We start from the raw sequence: 26,013 nt of genomic DNA, 5'->3' as shown, positions 1-26,013 counted from the left end.
TGTGCGGTCATGTGACATTGTACCCAAATTAAATTGATGTATTTCCCCCCCCCACAAATAGAGCTTTCTTTTGGTGGTATTTGATCACTTCTGTGGTTTTAATTTTTTGTGCTATAAACAAAAAAAGACCGACAATTATGAAAAAACAACATTTTTTTTTTTACGTTCTGCTATAAAACATATCCACTAAAAAATATTTAAAAAATCTAAAATTCTTCATAAATTTAGGCCAATATGTATTCCGCCACATATTTTTAGTAAAAAAAATCCCAATAATCGTATATTGTTTGGTTTGCGCAAAGTTTATAGCATCTACAAACCATGGGATTTTTTTTACTAGTAACAGCAGGGATCAGCGATTTATAGCGGGACTGCAATATTGCGGCAGACAAATCGGACACCAACTGCCACGTTTGACAATTTTTGGGGACCAGTGACAATAATACAGTGATCTGTGCTAAACATATGCACTGTCATTGTACTAATAACACTGGCAGGGAAGGGTTTAACATCTGGGGATCAAAGGGTGAAATGTGTGCCTAGCCAGTGTTAAGTGGTTAAACGCTAGGGTAAGTGTATGAATGTAGCCGGGGAGGATGTTAAAAAATAAATACAGTTTCCACTCCTTGAAATGTGTTTTTATTATAAGAAATCAAAGGTCCCGGTTTAATACAAAAAAAAAAACAATAGATGGTGCTGCGCTTCAAAATTAAAGTGCTAACGTGCCCAATAAAGTGCTAAGTGTATAAAGTCATAGACATGTATACATATGCACATGTATATGTGCAAATAATCATAAATTTCATACATCAGAATAACTGCAAAAAAAGTTTTAAAATCCACTGTGCAATGATTCATACATAAAGATTCTGTGAATCTACACGTAATAAAGTGCACATTTTTTTGAAAAAAGGTTTGAGCAAAAAAAAATTTTTGTGAAAAAAAAGAAAGTTCAAAAAATAAAAGTTCAAGAAATAAATGGTGTCTTCAGAAAAAAGTGCTGGTGGTTTAAGTGCTGGTGGTTTAACTGCTGCAGCCCCGGAAGATTTTACCCCCTTCCTGACCAGAGCACATTTTGCGATTCCGCACTGCGTCGCTTTAACTGACAATTGCGCGGTTGTGCGACGTTGCACCCAAACAAAATTGACGTCCTTTTTTTTCCCCCATAAATAGAGCTTTCTTTTGGTGGTATTTGATCACCTCTGCGTTTTTTATTTTTTGCGCTATAAACAAAAAAGAGCGACAATTTTGAAAAAAAAAAAGCAATATTATTTACTTTTTGCTATAATAAATATCCCCTAAAAATATATAAAAAAAACAATTTTTTTCCTCAGTTTAGGCCGATATGTATTCTTCTACATATTTTTTGTAAAAAAAAAAAAAAAAAAATGCAATAAGCGTATATTGATTAGTTTGCGCAAAATTTATAGCGGTGGCGATCTGTGATTTTTATCGGGACTTTATGGCGGACACGTCGGACAATTTTGACACATGCATTTTTTTGCATACGGTCACCAGTGCAGTACAGTGTCATCAAATGACTGGTGTGAGGTGATCAGGGTGTCACCAGTGCAGTACAGTGTCATCATATGACTGGTGTGGGGTGATCAGGGTGTCACCAGTACAGTGTCATCATATGACTGGTGTGGGGTGATCAGGGTGTCACCAGTACAGTGTCATCATATGACTGGTGTGAGGTGATCAGGGTGTCACCAGTACAGTACAGTGTCATCATATGACTGGTGTGAGGTGATCAGGGTGTCACCAGTACAGTGTCATCATATGACTGGTGTGGGGTGATCAGGGTGTCACCAGTACAGTACAGTGTCATCATATGACTGGTGTGAGGTGATCAGGGTGTCACCAGTACAGTACAGTGTCATCATATGACTGGTGTGAGGTGATCAGGGTATCACCAGTACAGTACAGTGTCATCATATGACTGGTGTGAGGTGATCAGGGTGTCACCAGTACAGTACAGTGTCATCATATGACTGGTGTGAGGTGATCAGGGTGTCACCAGTACAGTACAGTGTCAACATATGACTGGTGTGAGGTGATCAGGGTGTCACCAGTACAGTACAGTGTCATCATATGACTGGTGTGAGGTGATCAGGGTGTCACCAGTGCCATCATATGACTGGTGTGGGGGTGATCAGGGTGTCACCAGTACAGTGTCATCATATGACTGGTGTGGCAATGATCAGGGACACCGATTGGTGACAGTATGTAAAAAAAAAAAATTAAGGTTTTTCAAACTTTCTTTTTTAATCATTTTTTCACATCCTGTCATCAAAGTAGTTCAGGGTCACCATAGTGTACTACTATGAGGGGGCGATTAGGATTTTTTTTTACACTGTTATTTCTTATTGGTGATGATCACTGTTATAAGCAATGTTCTTAACTGTCATTAATGGCTTTCCATTCATGACAGTTTGCTTACTGTTGTGATGCGGTGACTGGCTACAGCTACATGGTACAGAGTATCACATACCCCATAATAACTTTAAATTTATAGCGGTGGCGATCTGTGATTTTTATCGGGACTTTATGGCGGACACGTCGGACAATTTTGACACATGCATTTTTTTGCATACGGTCACCAGTGCAGTACAGTGTCATCAAATGACTGGTGTGAGGTGATCAGGGTGTCACCAGTGCAGTACAGTGTCATCATATGACTGGTGTGGGGTGATCAGGGTGTCACCAGTACAGTGTCATCATATGACTGGTGTGAGGTGATCAGGGTGTCACCAGTACAGTACAGTGTCATCAAATGACTGGTGTGAGGTGATCAGGGTGTCACCAGTACAGTGTCATCATATGACTGGTGTGGGGTGATCAGGGTGTCACCAGTACAGTGTCATCATATGACTGGTGTGGGGTGATCAGGGTGTCACCAGTACAGTGTCATCATATGACTGGTGTGAGGTGATCAGGGTGTCACCAGTACAGTACAGTGTCAACATATGACTGGTGTGAGGTGATCAGGGTGTCACCAGTACAGTACAGTGTCATCATATGACTGGTGTGGGGTGATCAGGGTGTCACCAGTACAGTACAGTGTCATCATATGACTGGTGTGAGGTGATCAGGGTGTCACCAGTACAGTGTCATCATATGACTGGTGTGAGGTGATCAGGGTGTCACCAGTACAGTACAGTGTCATCATATGACTGGTGTGAGGTGATCAGGGTGTCACCAGTACAGTACAGTGTCATCATATGACTGGTGTGGGGTGATCAGGGTGTCACCAGTACAGTGTCATCATATGACTGGTGTGAGGTGATCAGGGTGTCACCAGTACAGTACAGTGTCATCATATGACTGGTGTGAGGTGATCAGGGTGTCACCAGTACAGTACAGTGTCATCATATGACTGGTGTGAGGTGATCAGGGTGTCACCAGTACAGTGTCATCATATGACTGGTGTGAGGTGATCAGGGTGTCACCAGTACAGTACAGTGTCATCATATGACTGGTGTGGGGTGATCAGGGTGTCACCAGTACAGTGTCATCATATGACTGGTGTGAGGTGATCAGGGTGTCACCAGTACAGTACAGTGTCATCATATGACTGGTGTGGGGTGATCAGGGTGTCACCAGTACAGTGTCATCATATGACTGGTGTGAGGTGATCAGGGTGTCACCAGTACAGTACAGTGTCATCATATGACTGGTGTGAGGTGATCAGGGTGTCACCAGTACAGTACAGTGTCATCATATGACTGGTGTGGGGTGATCAGGGTGTCACCAGTACAGTACAGTGTCATCATATGACTGGTGTGAGGTGATCAGGGTGTCACCAGTACAGTACAGTGTCATCATATGACTGGTGTGAGGTGATCAGGGTGTCACCAGTACAGCGTCATCATATGACTGGTGTGAGGTGATCAAGGTGTCACCAGTGCCATCATATGACTGGTGTGGGGGTGATCAGGGTGTCACCAGTACAGTACAGTGTCATCATATGACTGGTGTGGCAATGATCAGGGACACCGATTGGTGACAGTATGTAAAAAAAAAAAATTAAGGTTTTTCAAACTTTCTTTTTTAATCATTTTTTCACATCCTGTCATCAAAGTAGTTCAGGGTCACCATAGTGTACTACTATGAGGGGGCGATTAGGATTTTTTTTTACACTGTTATTTCTTATTGGTGATGATCACTGTTATAAGCAATGTTCTTAACTGTCATTAATGGCTTTCCATTCATGACAGTTTGCTTACTGTTGTGATGCGGTGACTGGCTACAGCTACATGGTACAGAGTATCACATACCCCATAATAACTTTGGGACAATTACAGTGTCACAACAGTAAGCAACCTGTCATGAATGAATGCCACTCATGACAGTTTGCTTACATAACAGAATGTGATCACTATGACTGGTCACATGATACCCTGGACGCTCACAGTGGCCGGGTACCGAGCATCATGGGTCATAGGTCTTCATGGCATGGAAAAATGCTTGTCACCTTTATCCAATAAATTGTTTAAAAACACACCACTAAGTGTTTGTGAAAGTTTACAGCACAAAATGTACTCAGCCAATGAAAGGTAATGACTCCATTTTTATTTTTCTACTGCTATCAATGGCCAACACAGTACAACACTTCATCCCTGTCTTTGGTGATCTCTGATCTCCTTATGAACTGTTTATTACATGATGAAGATCAGCCATGGAGTATATCTGAGGTGTATATCAGGGTGTGCTTCTTCCCCACATGAGAGCTGTGATGTCCAACAACATTCATATAGAAGACATTTCCCGCACTAAAGGCACTAATACACCTCGAGGGTTGTGTGGGATCCCTGATGTACAGTGAGGAATAATTCCCTCACTCAGGACAGGAAAGTGGCTTCTCCCTCGTGTGAGATCTCTGATGTCTGTTAAGATGGGACTTCACTGAAAAACATTTCCCACACTCAGAACAGGAATACGGCTTCTCCCCTGTGTGAGATCTCTGATGTCTGTTAAGATTGCCCTTCAGTGAAAAACATTTCCCGCACTCAGGACAGGAATATGACTTCTCCCCCGTGTGCAAAATCTGGTGTGTGTTAAGACTGGACTTCTTTGTAAAGCATTTCCCGCACTCAGGACAGGAATATGGCTTCTCGCCTATATGAGATCTTTGATGTTTTTTAAGACCGGACATCAGTGAAAAACATTTCCCACACTCAGGACAGGAAAATGGCTTCTCTCCCGTGTGCAACTTCTGATGTGAAGAAAGACTGGACTTAGTTGAAAAAGATTTCTCACACTCAGGACAGGAATACGGCTTCTCCCCTGTGTGGGATCTCCGATGTGTGACAAGATCAGATTTTATTAAAAAACATTTCTTGCACTCAGAACACGAATATGGCTTCTCACCTGTGTGCAATCTCTGATGTCTATCAAGATGAGACTTCATTGAAAAACATTTCCCGCACTCAGGACAAGAAAATGGCTTCTCACCTGTGTGAACCCGCTGGTGTCGGTCAAGTTCTGATTTTTGGACGAAGCATTTGCTGCATTCCGGACAGGAATATGGCTTTTCCCCCGTGTGAGATCTTTCATGAACATTAAGATTGTATTTAGAATGGAAACATTTCCCGCACTCAGAACAGGAAAATGGCTTTTCTCCTGTGTGAGATCTCAAATGCACTAAAAGATGGCACTTCTTTGAAAAACACTTCCCACACTCAGTACAGGAAAACCTCTTATCTGTTGGAAGGACGGCACCGTCCCTCACAGTCTGAGGTTCCTCAGGATAAGAGGAATACGATGGTCCATCTACACTGTGTGGTGCCGGATGGACATTTGAGGTAGTCGGGTTTTCTCCTGGACTATACTGTGTGATGTCCTCATCTTCTACTCTACAGTCTGGAGACAAAGTGAGACAATCCTCGGAGGTTTTCCTCATCTCTCGTCCATGTACTAAAATAGAAAAAAAGATTATTACTAGACATAAGCAGATTGGTTCCCCTAAACCAGGACTCCGCCCACATCAGGCAGCTTTGTCTCTGAGGATCTTACAATTCCACCCTCAAGGTAACTAGTAAATGGGTCCTCTGATCTCCTACCAGTTCATTTCTTTATTCATGGACCTTAGTCAGAGTGTGTCCAGAAAGGCATGCCTGTAGACTTCTGTGCTTTTTCACAGGCTAATTCATGAATACCAGCTCTGCTACTAGCAAGATTTACAGGCACTTGTGCAACTCTGCATTCCTGCACCTTCTGTTTACACTACCAGAGGCCCTGAGTCAGAGGAACAAGAAAGGTGTTCCTCATATCAAGCTCTGCTACCAGGTACATGATAAAGAGTGAGGAAACAATGAAAACAATCTTTTATAGAAGTGACAGGGAGCTTACTGACTCCTCCCTCATTATCACTTTCTGTTTAAGGTTCCAAAGTTTGAGGATGTTATCACATTATTATCAACATGTAAAAGTCTGTGCTCCAATCAAATCATCCAATACAAATTGCTGAGCTAGTAGTAAATGGGTGCAAAAGAGGCAAGGCCTATGTAATGTACAACTTATTATGTAGGATAGGGATGAGCCGAACACCCCCCTGTTCGGTTCGCACCAGAACTTGCGAACAGGCAAAAAATTTGTTCGAACACGCGAACACCGTTAAAGTCTATGGGACAAGAACATGAATAATCAAAAGTGCAAATTTAAAGGCTTATATGCAAGTTATTGTCATAAAAAGTGTTTGGGGACCTGGGTCCTGCCCCAGGGGACATGGATAAATGCAAAAAAAGTTTTAAAAACGGATGTTTTTTCGGTAGCAGTGATTTTAATAATGCTTAAAGTGAAACAATAAAAGTGTAATATTCCTTTAAATTTCGTACCTGGGGGATGTCTATAGTATGCCTGTATAGGGGCGCATGTTTCCCGTGCTTAGAACAGTCTGACAGCAAAATGACATTTCAAAGGAAAAAAAGTCATTTAAAACTGCTCGTGGCTATTAATGAATTGCCGGTCCGACAATACACATAAAAGTTCATTGATAAAAACGGTATGGGAATTCCCCACAGGGGAACCCCCGAACCAAAATTTAAAAAAAAAATGACGTGGGGGGTCCCCCTAAATTCCATACCAGGCCCTTCAGGTCTGGTATGGATATTAAGGAGAACCCCGGCCAAAATTAAAAAAAAATAATGGCGTGGGGTCCCCCTCAAAATCTATACCAGACCCTTCAGGTCTGGTATGAATTTTAAGGGGAACCCCACACCAAAAAAAAAAAAATGGCATGGGGTCCCCCCAAAAATCCATACCAGACCCTTATCCGAGCACGCAACCTGGCAGGCCACAGGAAAAGAGGGGGGGGGGGGACGAGAGAGCGCCCCCCCTCCTGAACCGTACCAGGCCACATGCCCTCAACATTGGGAGGGTGCTTTGGGGTAGCTCCCCAAAACACCTTGTCCCCATGTTGATGGGGACAAGGACCTTAACCCTCACAACCCTTGCCCGATGGTTGTGGGGGTCTGGGGGGGGCTTATCGGAATCTGGCAGGCCCCCTTTATCAAGGGGACCCCCTGATCCCGGCCCTCCCCCCTGTGTGAAATGGTAATGGGGTACAAAAGTACCCCTACCATTTCACAAAAAAACTGTCAAAAATGTTAAAAATTACAAGAGACAGTTTTTGACAATTCCTTTATTTAAATGCTTCTTCTATCTTCTATCTTCCTTCGGTTTCTTCCTCCATCTTCTTCTGGTTCTTCCTCACCCGTTACGTAACCCCGCCCCCTTCTGATGTCATGGGGAATGCCGTCAGAAGAGAAGCGTCACACAGTGGGAGCCTCCCTCCATGCCATCATGGATGTGGAGCGGCCCGAGGAGAAGAAGGGAAGAAGACGCCGCAGAGGAAGATGCCAGACGAGAACACCGGAGGAAGAACCAGAAGAAGAAGAAGTTGGAGGAAGAAACCGAAGGATGATAGAAGATAGAAGAAAGAAGCATTTAAATAAAGGAATTGTCAAAAACTGTCTCTTGTCATTTTTAACATTTTTGACAGTTTTTTTGTGAAACGGTAGGGGTACTTTTGTGCCTCCTTACCATTTCACACAGAGGGAAGGGCCGGGATCTGGGGGTCCCCTTGTTAAAGGGGGCTTCCTGATTCCGATAAGCCCCCCACCCGCAGACCCCCACAACCACCGGGCAAGGGTTGTGGGGATGAGGCCCTTGGCCCCATCAACATGGGGACAAGGTGTTTTGGGGGGCTACCCCAAAGCACCCTCCCAAAGTTGAGGGCATGTGGCCTGGTACAGTTCAGGAGGGGGGCGCTCTCTTGTCCCCCCTCCTTTTCTGCGGCCTGCCAGGTTGCGTGCTCAGATAAGGGCCTGGTATGGATTTTTGGGGGGACCCCACGCCATTTTTTTTTAAATTTTGGCGCGGAGTTCCCCTTAAAATCCATACCAGACCTGAAGGGTCTGGTATAGATTTTGAGGGTGACCCGACGCCATTTTTTTTTTTAAATTTTGGCCGGGGTTCCCCTTAATATCCATACCAGACCTGAAGGGCCTGGTATGGAATTTAGGGGGACCCCCATGTCATATTTTTTTTTTTTTTTTAATTTTGGTTCGGGGTTCCCCTGTGGGGAATTCCCATGCCGTTTTTATCAATGAACTTTTATGTGTATTGTCGGACCGGCAATTCATTAATAGCCGCGAGTAGTTTTAAATTACTTTTTTTCCTTTGAAATGTCATTTTGCTGTCCAACTGTTCTAAACACGGGAAACATGCGCCCCTTTGCCGGCATACTATAGACAACCCCCCAGGTACGAATATTACACTTTTATTGTTTCAATTTAAGCATTATTAAAATCACTGCTCCCGAAAAAACGGCCGTTTTTAAAACATTTTTTTGCATTGATTCATGTCCCCTGGGGCAGGACCCGGGTCCCCAAACACTTTTTATGACAATACCATGCATATAAGCCTTTAAAATTAGCACTTTTGATTTCTGCCATAGACATTTAAAGGGTGTTCCGCGGCTTTCGAATTTGCCGCGAACACCCCAAATTGTTCGCTGTTCGGCGAACAGCCGATGTTTGACTCGAACTCGAAGCTCATCCCTAATGTAGGATACAACAGTTAGGATTTTATAGTATCAGAATAATGCAATGTACAACAAAGAGAATATAGTGCAGGAGTATGTAATGTACAATATAAATTATACAGTGTAAGGGTCAGGACTCATATTATTGGTATTCAGTGGTAGATTCATTTTTTACATGAGACAGGTTAGAGAGGTAACACACCACTGCCTCTCATCTCCTGAGACTTCACTCAGTGACTTGGGTCTGAGATTATACAGACATATCCCTCCACCCGGCACAGCCAGCAGACCATAGAACAAGTAACCCTGGGAGAATTGTTCTGTAAGACATCTTGCCATACCCGGGTATGGGGCAAAAGACCCAAAACAAATACCCCAGGTGTCTAGATCTAGTAACGTCTATGGTGAAAATCCACATTTTGCTGCCAGCTGAACCCCAGAATCTCCATAAATCCAGTCTAGATACATAAATTGTGTCTGCAGCACAGAGAAGGAAGATTATGCAAGAGAAATACAGGACGGGGAATACAGCTCAGGAAAGTGACCAGGGTGTTACAGGCTGATATCACCCAGTCCCCACCCTACTCTGGACCAATCAGTGAGCAGTATGGGTGGAGGAATGTATGTAGTGTTAATCACCCACCTGTGCTGATCTCTGTAGGAGTGTCCTCCTCTATAAATGTCCCTGTTTGTCCATCCTCCTCCATAGACTGCTGATCATCCTTCACATACATCTCTTCTTCTTCTGTTTTAACCTCAAATTCTATATCAATTGGATCTCCACTCTAAATCAATAAAATGAGAGTGAATATCATCTGTACGATATAAGCTTTAATATAGTGACATCACATATAAAATCCACACAATGTCTCTATAAGTGTTTTATAAACTCTGCCTCACCAACCTTGAGGTAACAGTGAGGGATGGTGTGATCTTCCTGTGTGGAATCCCGGGAATACAGAGGATGGGGACATCTCTCTGGTGGGCTCCTGGTATTAGGTGGCTCCATCATATCCTTGTGTCCTTCTGAAAACTCCTCCATCACTCCATACTCCTCATCCTCCTCTTTATACTCTTCTTTAAAATCAATAATATCATCGCCGAGGTTTCCACTCTGAATATATAATAAAACATTCATTGTAACAAACATGCTGTGTATAAATCGGAATAATCAATAATTGTCAATCATCTACCTGATGATGGTGATGGATGGTGTAACCTTCCTGTGTGGAATCCCGGGAATACAGAGGACGGGGACATCTCTCTGGTGGGTTTCTGTAGCTGGATGACTCCACCATGGTGTCTTTATACAGATCTTTGTGTTCTTTTAGAAACTCTGACTTCTCCATCACCCCATCCTCATCATCCTCCTCTTTTATCTCTTGTTTAACTTCAACTTTAGACTCTCTCAGGTTTCCACTCTGAATATATAATAAAAATGACATCAATTGTAACAATGCAGTTAATGTACAGATCCTAAAGATACTATCGGTGATTGTTCCTCATCTACCTGATGATGGTGAGGGATGGTGTGATCTTCCTGTGTGGAATTCCGGGAATACAGAGGACGGGGACATCTCTCTGGTGGGTTCCCATTACTAGATCCATCTGTAGGAAACACACACACTGACTGAATACATTGTTTCTATGTGTTTATCAGATGATGGGGGATCTAGGTGGACCCTCCGTACTGCTCTCTCCATTACAATAAAGTCTCCTCTTACCCGGTGATGTGAGGGGCAGCTGATTGTCCATCATGACGTCCTTGTAGAGATCCTTGTGTCCTTCTAAATACTCCCACTCCTCCATGGAGAAATAGACAGTGACATCCTGACACCTTATAGGAACCTGACACACACAATGATACAGTCACCATCCAGACACATCCCTTGTCTGTTACTGAATAATGTCCCAGAATTCCCAGCACCGCTCACCTCTCCTCGATTATCTCTCTGGTGACTTCTAGAATCTTCTTTTTATTTCTCTATACTATCAGGGAGGGAGGTGGAGGCAATGTGATGGTCATATGATCTCCAGACTTCACAGGAGGAAAACTCTAGATCTGAACACAAATAGTAAAATCAAATGATATTCCCAGAATCGTCCTCACCTCACAATTCAGGTCTCCAGTTTATTAAAGCCCCCATTCAGGATGAGGTATCATTTACCCACAAAGGACCCTGACGCTATACAGGTTAAAAGCTTGTTGTAGACATTAAGGGATCATTACATACAACGCAGGACCAACAGTCCCACTTTTCTAGTGAGGATGCCAAAGGTACGCTCACATCCTAAGAACATCAGAAAAAAAGCCAGATGGATAGATATTAGGAGGAAGAGCTCTGAGGTCAGTGTTATGTTATAGGATTCTCTGACATCAGATGATCATCAAAGATCACATTTCGATGGGGAGATTTGAGGAGTCCTCTATATGAGGCTCCTGTGCAAACCAAATCATTGTTCCTGGGTGTGTCCTAGCTCTCCTAAACTGAAGAGTGAACTCTGACCTTTACCATACAGAAATCTGTCAGGAGTCTGTGAACGTAATCTCTCATGCGATCAGGTGATGTGCGGAAGAACGCAGTGTAAATACCAGACAATTTTCTCCAGAGCTCCTAATGGTGGGGATGGATTTTGCTGAGTGCTGGTGTCTAGTTTTCACCCCCCAGGATGACTGCAGGTGTGGAGAAAAGCTGTGTAAGAGGATATGGAGGAGAGACGAGGAGGAGATCCAGGAATCAGGAAAAAGGTCAGGACAAGCAACAGACGAGCGCATCCAAGAGATGAAGCCGGGGTCACTACACAGAAAATCAATCCAAGGAAACAACAGGCAGGACGAGGAATAGCAAGAAGGAGCTCAGAGACAAATGAGAATATTGCTCAGCCAATGGGAGATTATCTCAGCATGACTTACATAATGAAGGAGATGAGGGGGAGGAAGTCACTTAAGGCAGGGCTTGATAAATTTGCATTTTGAATCTAGGAGCCAGTTGAAAAAGTTAGTTTTTTTTCAGGGCAACGTGGGTTATCAGCGCCCGGGATCGGGCATGTAATTTGTGAGTAATCTGTGAGGTGCAGAACATAGGACATGGAGTGCAGGAGATGGATGTATGCAATGTGGTGCAGAACAAAGGACATGGAGTGCAGGGTACCAGAGAAGGGTGTAGGTCTCTGCAGGGGTACAGTGTGTAGAATGCAGGATATAGGGTGAAGGATGTAGCACGTAGGACACGGGGTACAGGATACCGGAGAAGGGTGTGCAGGTCACCGCAGGACACGGGATGCAGGAGAAGGGAGCAGAATGCAGGACATGGAGTACAGGGTATTGGTGAAGGGTGCAGGACATAGGGTGCAGGGGAAGGGTACAGAGTGCAGAATGTGGGGTCCAGGACATGGGCTGCAGAATGCAGGACAAGGGCTGCAGGAGAAGGGTGCAGAACATGTGGTACAGAACACAGGACATGGGGTGCAGGACATGTGGTGCAGAACACAGGACAAGGGGTGCAGGCTATGGGGTTTGGGGTGCAAAACATGGAGTGCAGAAAGCAGGACATGTGGTGCAGGGTGCAGAACACAGGACATGAGGTGCAGGGTGTAGAACACAGCATATGGGGTGGAGGTCCCCTCAGCACATGGGGTACAGGAGAAGGGTTGTGTTCGCAGGACATTAGATGCAGAACATTATGTGCTGGGTGCAGAATGCAGGACATTTGGTGCAGGGTGCAGAACATGGGGTTCAGGTCACTGCAGGACATGGGGTGCAAAACATGGGGTTCAGGGTGCAGAATGCAGGACATGGGGTACAGGGTGCAGAACACAGGACATGGAGTAAAGGACAGTAATACAATCCCCCACTCCCCCTGTGTCCTCCTGGATGTCCTGTACATCTCCCCCAGCAGTGTGTGAGAGCAGAGTGGATGGAGAGGACATCTTGTGTACATAAAGCAGCATGTCCCTCCCTGGCTGGTTTCTTAGCTGGCTGCTTTGCAGGCTTGTCCTGGTTACTCCTGTAAGGACTCTGTAGTCCTGTTTCTCAGCACCTTGTGGGGATCTTTGTGGCAGTGCTGAGGCGGCGCTATGTTGGAGATTCGATCCCGCTCCTTCCTCCTTCCGCTCTGTTCTGCCGGAGGGCTCTGCAGGGACACAGGCAGCTGTGGGTGGAAGCAGGAGCCACATTTCTGTCTGAATAATGTGTCCGGGTTTCAGGCAGAAACATTATTCAGACCAACAGTAAGAATGGGCTGACAAGAGCCCAGGGGCCAGGAGGACGCCATTTCTAGTCACCATGGTGACCTGGGATTTGACCATAGATACATGGAAATTCAGCTGGTTTAGCAGGGATCGGTCAAATTTCCATCCATGTGTGGTCACTGCCGGATAAAAGTCACTCGATCAGCAACTGCAGCCAATAGCTTCATCACTGATCTGTGTATTCTGAGAGCGGAGGAGCGCCCCCCATTGTCAGAATACAATAGTGCAGCGGGGAGGATTCCACCATCCCCCTCCAATCTGTGGATGGGGAAATCACTTTAGATTTTTTTGCTCAGCCCGCTGGCTGAACGATAAAACTGAACCATGTATGGGAAGCTCCACATGCCCGATCCCACCAGGAAGCCGACACTGCACAGCGCTAATCACAGGCAGTGAGACATATGCCGATCTGTGCAGCCGAGGACCAGGAAATGCCTCACTGTCTGTGATTAGCACTCTGCAGTGTCGGCTTCCTGGCGAGATCCGGAACGTGGGCTTTCAAACACACCCGAGCCATCACTATTCATCATCAACTGATCCTCCCTGAAGGGGTTATTCTACATTTCCACACTATATATGTGTGTATCATCATCTGCTGGAGATAAAAGACATCACAGTGACTATGGAGGAAGAGGACGGACATGACGGGGGGGGTTACTGGGTGTAAATAGAAAATAAGATCTTATTACCTCCTCTGCTGCCACTTCCAACATTGTCTCCTCAGTCCTTGTATTCTCCCATCGCTGCACTCCCTGCAATCTCTCCAACGCACCCTTTCCTCTCTCTGATCACAACCTTATCCGTTTCACACTCTCCTTGTCTCCTATATCACATGCTGCCAACCCACAAACCACTACCCGCAGGAACCTTCGCAACCTCAAACCTTCCCTTCTTCACTTTGCTACTGATGGCCTTTATGACAAAATCGCACCCCTGTCCTGCCCAGACCTAACCACTTCCATCTACAACACCACGTTGTCATCCTCCCTAGACGTACTTGCTCCTCTTTCTACATGCAGATCCAGGCCCCATCTGCCACAACCCTGGCAAACAGACGACACCAGAAGTCTCAAGAGACGCAGCCGTGCTCTTGAGCGAGCATGGCGTAAATCTAAATCCCTGCAAGATGTTACCCTCTACAAATCTGTCCTTCTCAAATACAACTCCTGCCTCCACACTGCTAAACAAACCTATTACAACACTCTCATCAAAACCCTCTCATCCAAACCTCATCAACTCTTTTCTACCCTTAATTCCTTACTTCACCCCCCCCACTGCCCCCACCCACCAACTTGCTTACCGCTCAACAGATTGCCAACCACTTCAATAGTAAAATCAACACAATTCGCAAGGAGATATCCAGCATTCAAATTCCTCCCCTACCCAACATATCAGGTCCAACACCACACTCAATACTCTCCTCCTTTTGCCCCGTTACCACAGAAGAAGTTGATAAACTCCTCTCCATGGCCCACCTCACTACATGTCCCCTGGACCCTGTTCCCTCTCAATTACTGCGACCACCTTCCCACTCTATCCTCAACCTCTCCCTCTCCTCTGGCACCTTTCCTTCCCCGCTCAAACATGCACTGGTTACCCCCATACTCAAAAAACCCTCACTAGACCCCACCTGTTTGAATAACTTAAGACCTATCTCCCTTCTCCCGTTTGCCTCCAAGCTCATCGAACGCCTTGTTCATGACCAAATGAGCCGCTACCTCACGGACAACAACCTTCTCGACCCCCTACAGTCTGGCTTCCACCTACAACATTCTACTGAAACTGCCCTACTAAAACTCACCAATGACCTAATAACTGCAAAAACCAATGGCCACTACTCCATATTCATACCTTTAGACCTCTCTGCTGCCTTTGACACAGTTGACCACCTGCTGCTCCTCAGCAAATTACACTCCCTTGGCCTCCGTGATTCTGCATTATCCTGGTTCTCCTCCTACCTATCTCAGCGCACTTTCAGTGTCACTTACAACTCCATCTCCTCCGCTCCCCTTCCTCTTTCTGTTGGGGTACCCCAAGGCTCCCTCCTTGGGCCTCTCCTTTTCTCACTCTATACCTCTTCCCTGGGCCAGTTGATAACCTCCCATGGCTTCCAATACCACCTCTATGCCGATGACACACAGATCTATCTCTCCACTCCTCAACTTACCCCCATTATCTCCTCACGGATCTCAAACTTGCTGAATGACATATCAGTATGGATGTCACACCACTTCCTCAAACTTAATCTTTCTAAAACTGAGCTTGTTATATTTCCTCCTTCACGGTCCCCCTCCTGTGACTTCACCATTAATATCAACAACACAACCATTGGTCCCTCCACACATGCCAGGGTCCTGGGTGTAATCCTTGACTCTGACCTCTCCTTCAGCCCCCATATCCAATCACTGGCTAAATCCTGCCACCTTAACCTCCGCAACATCTCCACAATTCGACCCTTCCTGACTAATGACACCACAAAGCAACTTATTCACTCCTTGATTATTTCCCACCTCGACTACTGCAACTCTCTCCTTAATGGCCTACCCTTAAGCAGGCTATCCCCCCTTCAGTCTATTATGAATGCTGCTGCTAGACTAATACACCTCACTAATCGATCCGTGACTGCTGCTCCTCTCTGCCAATCCCTTCACTGGCTTCCCCTACCCCACCGTGTAAAATTCAAAATGCTAACCATAACATACAAGGCCATCCACAACATCGCCCCCATCTACTTCACCAACCTCATCTGCAGATATCGCCCAAATCGCCCCCTCCGCTCCTCCCAGGACCTCCTGCTCTCTAGCTCCCTTGTTACCTCCTCCCATGCTCGCCTTCAGGACTTCTCCAGAGCCTCTCCCATCCTCTGGAATTCCCTACCCCAGTATATCCGATCAGCCCCTACCCTGTCCACCTTTAGGAGATCCCTGAAAACTCATTTATTCAGGGAAGCTTATCCCACACCCACATAACTGTCCCTGAGCCACCCCCATCAAATCATTCTTTGCAGCTATTACCTTTTGTACCACCACCCCCTCCCTTTAGAATGTAAGCTCTACGAGCAGGGCCCTCCTGTACCTTTTGTATTGAACTGTACTGTAATTGTGTTGTCCCCCTTATACATTGTTAAGCGCTGCGTAAACTGTTGGCGCAATATAAATCTCGTATAATAACAATAATAATAATACTTCGTACCACATGGAACTTCTTGTCTTTGTTCCAGATGACTTCCTCTCTGTACCCGACATCACTTCCTGCCTGTACTTTACATCACTTCCTGTCTGTCTCCCATTGGAGACTTCTTGTTTGAGTAGAAGTGACACCACCATCTTGTGGCGTTCAGAGGAACTGCAGCCCCAAGAAATGTCTCGTTACAGCCTTGCCATTTATTCCAGATGACGAAGGACGGTCCTGTGATTTAGTCCTCTGTCCCATCATGTCCTCATCTCACAGGTTCCAGGACTCAGAGTGCAGAGTGTCAGTGAGGTGATGACGGCTGGAACACTCTCTGGGTCCCATCACCAGGCACTGAAATTATATCAGACTGTGGGGAGCCGTGATCTCCTCTCTGACAGTGATAGTAGAACTCCGACATCAGCAGAGAGGCAGCGGGAGTGTGTGATCAAGTAAGTACCACAACTGCTGGGCTGGGGTTACACTATATTCTCACTGACACCAACAATGGGACTTATTTAATCACAGGAACACCAATGATGAGACTTTTTTTTTTTTCCGATTGACGCCAACAATGGGGCTGATTTTGTTTCACTGACACCAATATTGAATTTCAAGGAAATCACGCCTATGATGATTTGCTAACTGGAGTGAAAGTCTAAATTGGTGCAGGAGAAATGAGGGGGTAGGTTTATTTGGGAAGATAAACCAGCTATGATACAGTTCTCACAGCCTGCAATACTGCTGACCACCACTGGAGGGAGACTCTCCCACATTTATCTGGCTGGAAACACACAGGCAGATACAAATCTTTCATACAATCTGATACAATCTAAGGAGTGTGGTGCAGACAAGTGATCCCCACACACTTCAGAGAATCCCCCCATCTAGAATCCTGGTGTGATGACTTCTTCCACTGCCCAACCCCCCCCCCCCCCCACACACACACACACACGTGATTTAAGGCAGATTGGCTGAAGTGTGTGATGTGAGTGGAGTGCAGTGGTACACACACACATGCAGATCCCTGTCTGCCAGATACAATCACAATAATCTGTATTAGGGAGGAGCTCCATGTCTGAACAGAAGATTGGATGAACACTGGCTCCTCCCACATTTCTCTGAACATCCAACATTTATGGCATTTGGTGCAGACGAATGTGTCGGCTTCTGGCTGTCACTGGTTTCTAGGGAAGCAACGGGTGCCTGCAACAGCTGCGTTCTTAGCAACCTCTGACTTCACCCCGCCCATTCCCTTAAATGGCCGCGTACGCAAATGGGTGGGGCAAAGATCATGACATCATTGTCTGAATATGTTTAAATTGCTAGAAAATGACATTTCATTGCCGTTCTTTTTCATCAGTGACCATCACCTATCACCCATCAGTGACTATTACCTGTCAGTGTCACCCATCAGTGACCGTCACACGTCATCCATTAGTGACCGTCACACATCACCCATCAGTGACCATCAGCCGTCACCCATCAGTGACCATCACCTGTCATCTGTCACCCATCAGTGACTGTCATCCATCACTGACCATCACCTGTCACCCATCAGTGACCATCACCTGTCACCCATCAGTGACCATCACCTGTCATGTGCCATCCATCAGTGAATGTTACCTGTCATGTGTCACCCATCGGTGACCGTTACCTGTCACCCATTAGTGTCGTCACCTGCCATCCGTCACACAGCCCATCAGAAAAATGTCCAAAAAAGTTTTTACCAGTGAGGAGGCATTCCAAATCCTCTCCATGACTGATGAGAGCAGCGGGGAGTTCCCATCAGATTCAAAGTCCAATTCCGATTCTGAATCAAATTCGGCATTTGAATGGCAAATGATTAACAGGAAGAATGGATCCCTCCTAAAAGGGCACGGCGCTCTGGAAACCAGGCAGCCACCAGCAATAGACCCCAGAATCAAATTCCCAGGCCCAGTACCAGCGCTGCCACCAGCGATAGACCCCAAGAACAAAAGCCCAGGCCCAGTACCAGTGCTGCCACCAGCGATAGACCCCAAGAACAAAAGCCCAGGCCCAGTACCAGTGCTGCCGCCAGCAAAAGACCACAAGAAATTCCCAGGCCCAGTACCAGCGCTGCCACCAGCGATAGACCCCAAGAACAAAAGCCCAGGCCCAGTACCAGTGCTGCCACCAGCGATAGACCCCAAGAACAAAAGCCCAGGCCCAGTACCAGTGCTGCCGCCAGCAAAAGACCACAAGAAATTCCCAGGCCCAGTACCAGTGCTGCCGCCAGCGGAAGACCACAAGAAATGCCCAGGCCCAGTACCAGTGCCGCCACCAGCGAAAGACCCGAAGAAAGGCCCAGTATCAGTACTGCCGCATCACGCCCAAGTACCAGCACAGCAACTTCAAATCCCCCAACTACCAGCACTGGAGTGCCACGTCCCCCAAGAGCCAGGGACGCTACATATCTCCCAGATGGTCTTGCCAACCCAACATGGCTGCCTTCTGACCCGGGAAAAGCAAGAATTCCCCCTTTCACTACACAACTAGGTGTGCAGGCCAATGCCCAAAATTTCACTGAATTTTTTTTTTTTTTGCCCGACACTTTGCTTCAATTCATCATGGACCAGACCAATTTATATGCCCAGCAGCATATTGCCAACAACCCCCAATCATCATACGCCCATGCTTTTGAGTAGAGAGATTTGACTCTGGAGGAGTTCAAATTGTTTATGGGCCTCACCATAAACATGGGGCTTACAAAAAAAAAAAATGAAGGACATGCCTATTGGGCCACCAACCCCATCCACCACATGCCCATTTATTCTACCTTAATGTGCAGGTCCTGATATGAGATGATTATGCGCTTTCTTCATTTCAGCAACAACATCCAGTTATATAAAATTCGTCCACTCATAAATTTCCTTTAACAATGATTTGCAGAACTCTATGTCCCCTGATCAACATATATGTGTGGATGAGTCCCTGGTACCCTTTTCAGGCTGGCTAGGAATAAAACAATACATTCCTAGCAAAAGGGCCAGATACAGAGTCAAACTTTATAAGCTTTGTGAGAGAGTCACGGGATATCGGTATGCATTCCGCATATACAAAGGAAGAGATTCCCAGCTCCCCGAGTGCCCGGCCTACATGGGCACAACTGGTGAAATTGTATGGGACCTGGCATACCCACTGCTGAACAAAGGTTACCACATATACCTGGATAACTTCTACACCAGCCTGCCCCTATTCAAACACCTATACCTCGCAGAAACCTTGGCCTGTGGAACCTCCAGAAAGAATAGGAAGGGCTTCCCACAATCCATAGTGAATAAAAAACTGCGAAGGGAGAAGAGCAACTTTGAGATGCAACAAAGTGCTGGCCTTGAGGTGGAAGGAAAACAGGAATGTGTACATGATGTCCACCATCCATGATGATACTACAGTTGAGTTTCAAAGAAGATGAGGTCCCATTGAAAAGTCAACATGTGCCAAGACTATAATCACTACACGGGGGGGGGGGATGTTGGGTGGATTTTAATGACCAAATGCTTCAGCCCTATTTGTCAATAAGGAGGTCCAGTTTCTGGTACAAGAAAGTAGCACTCTATTTAATTAATTTGGCCTTTTATAATGCATACATGAGTTACACCAAATCCATGAAAGCCCCACCCACTTCCTAAAATTAATCAAAGAAGTTGTCACGTTCCTCATCAACCAACAAAGACCCACCCCCAGAAAAACTTTGCTCTGATACTGTTAGCTGACTTCATGGGTGCCACTTCCCGAACAACATTCTACCATCTGAAGCAGGCCGAAGACGCCAAAAAAGATGTTGAGTATGCATCAAAATAGGATTTCGAAGAGATACCAGCTACTATTGTCCCCAGTGTCCCTCCGAACACGACCTTTGCATTGATGAATGCTTCCGACTGTATCACACATTCCTAAAATATTAGCCCATATTTTTAACCATTTCCCCATTTTCATCCTTTGTGCTGACCATTTCCCATGCTTCCTCAAATAACCATGCCACTGCCTTCCATGTGAACTGACCCTGACCTTTTTTTGGACTATGCCTCTGCCTACCAGTTGGACTGCTTCCACGTGAACTGACCCTGGCCTGTTTTTTGACTATGCCTCTGCCTACCATTTGGACTGCTTCCACGTGAACTGACCCTGGCCTGTTTTATCAACTACGCTTCTGCCTACTGCTTGGACTGCTTGCACTGGAACTGACCCTGGTCTGTTTTATGGACTATGCTTTTGCATTCCGCTTGGACTGATCTGTTGCCCTGCTACTGTAGTACACAGGGGTCTCACATGTGAGGGGCTCCAGAAATGTTTTTCCGGATGGAGAAAACAATTTTTATTTTCTCCAGGTTTCGTAATTTCCAGATTAGGGTCTGGAGTCCCGAGGCTTTATAGAGATTTGGGTGGGTGAAGCCTCTACCCCTGTGCACAGGTCTTATCTGATTGCGGCCCTCAGCCTGCTGCTGACTAACTGCCATCATGCATCTGCCTGCCGCATGAACTGACCACACCTCTGCCTGCTACCTGGACTATGGAAATATTTATCTGTAGCAAGAGGCAGGATGTTTATGAAGGGCTGGAGAGCGGTACAATAATGAGTGTCTGCAGGTAGCGGTGTACCAGGACCAGTAATTATGGCTGTGCTGGCTGTCTCTGCCTGGACAATATCTATGGACAAATGCTTTGGCTGTGCTGACGATAACCTTGTGCTGACTATAGACAATATTCCTTCCTGCTGTCTGGATAATTACTATTGTTGTCGCTAAGCAAATCTCTGCCTGCTGCCTGGACCAATTCTCTCCTCTGTGGACACTACTAAAACCACAGGTAATACTTTTTTTCCCCCTGCCTCAATAGAATTTATTTTGGAGTGTAATCCTTGGTATGTATGTAGCAGAGTCCCAGGTCCCTTTAGGCCTAATGGTGACCTCCAGAGTTAGGGACAGCTGGCATCATTCTGTGTAGAGTGGGTTAGGAGGCATGGTGGGTGTAATGCAAGGTAGATTAATGGGTGCAAGACACTTCTTGAATGCAAAGAGATTTATTGTCTCTTGAACAGAGCTGTGGAAGAGAGGGTTAGGGCCAGGACAACCTTTAGTAGTTGCAATGTCAATTGGCAGACTCCGAGACTTCTATAGGCAGACAGCCATGCAGGGAGAGGCATGCAGATAGACACCACATCTGCACGAGTAGGATCGATGTCTCCTATGGCTAAAGTCTTGTAACAGTTTCTAACACAAGTTGTAACAAACTTCTTTACTTCCTCTAGAATATCCTCTTTTAGATCTTCACTCAACTAAGCTCCCAGTCTCTCTCACTAGACTTGCTGATTCACAGCCACTGGATCCCTTGAGCTCTTCCAATCTTCTTACTGTAGTATCTTCCTCAAGCATCACGCTTCCCTGCTGGGTCCCTAGCTTGGAACTCACAGATACTCCTCAAGCGTCGCCCCACTGGTTGGCTCAGTCCCTGGCTTGGCACACAAGGCTGCTCTGAAAGTGTCACCTCCACTGGCTGGGTCCCTGGCTTGGCACACTTGCTGAAGTTTCCCAATTCTTCACCGTCCCTGGTTGGTGAGAATACTGCTCTGGTACTTGCTTCAGTTACTCACGGTGGTCCCTGGTAACAAGGTGAATGGTCTCTTAGTGGCAACAGCTTCCCCTCTACTTCTGACCTCGACAGGTTCTCCGGCCGGCAGAACTGTCACTTCTGGTTGGACTGCAAGCCGCAATCACAACCCTGTGCTGCTTCCTTACTTCTGGATAGGCCCTCAGACAGCCTAGCAGCCAGATATCCCGAGATAGGCCTAAGGCTTTAGCAGCCCGGGCAGCACAACCCACGTCCACCCAGACAGCCGTCCAGGTGGCACAGAACCCCCGATCACCTGACCTCACCCAAATAAAGAGGCTCTCCCAGCAGGCCAAGGGATTCAAGAAAATCCCTGCCCATTGGTTGAGACACCCCGTTCATTCCTACACTGTCCTGGCAATTAGACATGTGCGGTTCGTTTAGTTCCGAATTTCTTTTCGGACGAATTACCATCATTCGTTAATTCGGATATATTTTCTATCCTGAATTTCACACCAGATGAATACTTACGAATATTCCAAATAACAAACCCGAAATTCGTTATAATTTAGAACTGAAATTCGAATCAAATTTTATATCGAATTCCATTCGAAAATTCGAAATTGATTTGTAAACATTTTACTGAGATCAAAGACTGTGTGTATTATGTTCTTACTTCTTAAGGCCCGTACAGACGATACGAAAATCAGAATTAAACTTTCTTCCGACTAACTATCTGAAGATTTTCGGATCATTACTATGGTGTTAGATAACAGCTGTGTTCTTCTGTCAGATTCACAAACATGTTCAGGCTTGTTCAAGCTTTTCAAATTCAAGATCAGACTTGAAGTCACTGACTTCTTCTAAGTTTAAATTGTTTATTTCAATATATCAGTTAAGTTTACTGCTAAAAACAAGTGTCATTGTGATAGAAAGGGAAGATTTTGGTGGGTGCAACAAGATGTCCGCTTCCCGCCTTCTAACAGTATGCTTAATTAATGTGGCCGTGTGCGGAGTGTACCAAGATGGCCACGACGGAACATCACTTCCCTTACAAAATCAGTCTGCTCGCCGATTATCACAGAACAAGTTTTCGTTCGTAAATGAAAGATCTGTGTGTGGTGCTTTTACGAATATTCTTTTCTGTGCCCGCCTTCCGACAATCAATCCACGCCTCTTCCTCTTTGCGCGGCGCCGTTCTTGGTGACAACATGGCAGAAGAGACACATTTTCTGATAACAAAGTGTCAGACAACTCCTGGGGTAACCTGGCAGCATTTACTCAGAAAAACCCCGGCTGTAGATGATAGGTGTGCTGGGCCCTGTAGTCCCACAGAGTTCATGGTGCCTGTGAAGCAATAGACACCTCTATAGTAGTATATGAGGAATCCCGGCCACAGATATTCCTGGGATGGTGGGCTAGATACCACTTAGATGTAAACAGAGAGGGCGCCTCTCCTAACCTGGTGACATCCCACATATTTGGATTGGTACTCCTATCCCCCCCAGATTCCTTAACCATTTAAAGCCCACAATAACTTAAACATCTTCTATATCATCATATATCACTAAATTCATACAAAACTGTATTTATAATCATCAATAACTGGCAAAACTAAAGAAAAATACTATAAAGATGCATAAAACAGATCAAAAGCAAACTGCTCAATATCAATATTCAGTCCAGATGGAACAATTGTATTCAGCTGGAAAATCCATTTTGATTCCCATCTGGATATCTTTTTTTGATAAAATTGCCCCCCCCCCCCTCCGCGTTCACCATCTCACCCCCCATAATCACTTTCAGACTCCTATTGTGAGACTCATCATAGTGTCTCTGGAGGGGCGCTGATCATTCCTGTGTAAAATCTTACAGAAATCTTCCCTAATCCCAACCTTTAATTATCATTTCATTCCCCCCACATACAATGTCTGGAACCGACATTTACTGACATCAATAACTCCCCTCGTGGTACAGACCATAAATTCCCTCATTGTAATATACGGGGTTATTCTACATTTCCACACTATATATGTGTGTATCATCATCTGCTGGAGATAAAAGACATCACAGCGACTATGGAGGAAGAGGACGGACATGACGGGGGGTTACTGGGTGTAAATAGAAAATAAGATCTTATTACCTCCTCTACTGCCACTTCCAGCAATGTCTTCTCTCTACTTCCTCTCAACTCACCTCTCACCCAGAACTTCCTGTCTATGCCTGACATCACTTCCTGTATTCCATAGAGACTTCCTGTCTGGGTAGAGGTGAGATCACCATCCTGTGGATTTCAGAGGAACTGCAGCCCTGAGAAACATCTCGTAGTGTGAACACGGCCTTGTGCTGTGTGTGTATGTACTGTATATCCTTATAGATGGGGTCATCTCCACTCCCACCAAGGGGGATAGAAATATATTACTGCTCGGGGGGGGGGGGACATTTTGGCCCCTTTGATTTTGCAGTAAAATTGATTGCAGATTTAGTCATGTAGAACATCTGTTATATGGATACAAAGAACCCCAGCCGAGAGTAAAGGGTGGAAATGGCTCCTGATCCCCAGATTTGGGCAATTATGTCACCAATATAAATAGAATAAAACCCGCGCTATGTGTAACAACTCAAATACCTACAAAAATAACTTATACCGGACTGCTGCTGTAACAAAGGTAAGTATTCCCTTTATCAACTAGAAGATCATTATGTGTCACAGCGCTGTCCTATTGTGTGTGCACATTAATCATCACAAATACACTAAAATATGTGGAGACATTCATATATAAAGTGCTGGGGGCTCAAATAATATTCTCTGCAGATCTACTGCTTCCACTTTACACCTACTTCCTTGGTCTTATTGTGTTTATCAATTAAGCAAACTGATTCATGTGCAAATTCATATACAACATAAAGTGCTTTGTGCTCAAGATGCTGTTCTCTGCAGAACCACTGCTTCCACTTTACACCTACTTCAATAATATTATAATATTTGCTACTATGTTAAATAAACTGAAAATCTGTGCAAATTCATGTAATCATACAATATTTTGTGCTCAATATAGTGTTCTCTGCAAGTCCACTGCTTCCACTTTGCATCTATTCTCTGCAGCTATTACCTTTTGTACTACCACCCCCTCCCTTTAGAATATAAGCTCTACGAGTAGGGCCCTCCTGTACCTTTTGTATTGAACTGTACTGTAATTGTGTTGTCCCCCTATACATTGTAAAGCGCTGCGTAAACTGTTGGCGCCATATAAATCATGAATAATAATAATACTTTAATGAACTTATTTTTCCAAAAGAAAAACAATCCACCAATCAATGAAAAGTTGATAAGGTGTAAAGTTCTCGGTGCTCCAAACTGTGCCAGCTGTAGTGTAGCCACGCCTTCTTCCACCTCTTACACACGTGATGGTGAGGGCGCCCCCTTAGTAGTGCTTCCCCACTCACCAGAGCAATATGACTCCCAGCTTTTCATCTACCAGAGTCACCAACATCCTTCACACTCTCCTCACCTCCGATGGCAAAGGAACTGGATCCTCCTCGCTCACTCCTGAGAGTCTGCTGCGCTTTCTGTCATCTCCCCCCGAGACTCGGCTTCCTCCTCCGACCACTGTTCCAGCAGGAGCTCCGCCTCTTCATACACACTCAGAGCTCCTCCTCTTCATACACACTCAGAGCTCCGCCTCTTCATACACACTCAGAGCTCCTCCTCTTCATTCACACTCAGAGCTCCGCCTCTTCATACACACTCAGGGCTCCGCCTCTTCATACACACTCAGGGCTCCGCCTCTTCATACACACTCAGAGCTCCGCCTCTTCATACACACTCAGAGCTCCGCCTCTTCAAATACAGTCAGAGCTCCGCCTCTTCACACACACACACTCAGGGCTCCGCCTCTTCATATACAGTCAGAGCGCCGCCTCTTCACACACTCAGGGCTCCGCCTCTTCATACACACTCAGAGCTCCGC

General features: G+C 45.6%; 2 protein-coding genes across 3 annotated transcripts in view; one reads left to right on the top strand and one right to left on the bottom strand.

Annotated features, from left to right (window-relative positions):
• The window catches only part of LOC141121709 (uncharacterized), a 113,671-nt gene that overhangs the window by 67,216 nt on the left and 20,442 nt on the right, over nt 1-26,013 (top strand). The window lies entirely within an intron of this gene.
• Nucleotides 4,516-24,307, bottom strand: LOC141121664 (uncharacterized). 2 transcript variants are annotated; one of them, XM_073611345.1, is made up of 8 exons: nt 24,186-24,307; nt 10,984-11,111; nt 10,774-10,897; nt 10,560-10,657; nt 10,243-10,470; nt 9,954-10,163; nt 9,693-9,834; nt 4,516-5,919 (listed from the first exon to the last, which is right to left on the bottom strand). In XM_073611345.1, exons 3-8 carry the CDS (start codon nt 10,856-10,858, stop codon nt 4,841-4,843), a joined length of 1,842 nt encoding a protein of 613 aa, XP_073467446.1. In that variant the 5' UTR covers nt 10,859-10,897; nt 10,984-11,111; nt 24,186-24,307; the 3' UTR covers nt 4,516-4,840. The 2 variants fall into 2 exon arrangements, with proteins under 2 accessions (XP_073467446.1, XP_073467448.1); XM_073611347.1 differs by lacking the exon at nt 24,186-24,307 and adding an exon at nt 16,493-16,575.

This window comes from Aquarana catesbeiana, unplaced genomic scaffold (genome assembly GCF_042186555.1).
Source record: "Aquarana catesbeiana isolate 2022-GZ unplaced genomic scaffold, ASM4218655v1 unanchor228, whole genome shotgun sequence".
NCBI lineage: Eukaryota > Metazoa > Chordata > Amphibia > Anura > Ranidae > Aquarana > Aquarana catesbeiana.
Note: the sequence above shows the minus strand (reverse complement) of the source record. Positions and strands in the feature narration are given on the sequence as shown.

What these genes read in the sequence shown, in the direction of transcription:
- LOC141121664 (XM_073611345.1), bottom strand. Translation starts at nt 10,858, where the DNA reads ATGGAGGAGTGGGAGTATTTAGAAGGACACAAGGATCTCTACAAGGAC. An exon ending in CCATCCATCACCATCATCAG is followed by an intron (nt 10,164 to 10,242) that starts GTAGATGATTGA and finishes TTATATATTCAG; the next exon opens with AGTGGAAACCTCGGCGATGA. An exon ending in TCCTACAGAGATCAGCACAG is followed by an intron (nt 5,920 to 9,692) that starts GTGGGTGATTAA and finishes TTTCTATTTTAG; the next exon opens with TACATGGACGAGAGATGAGG.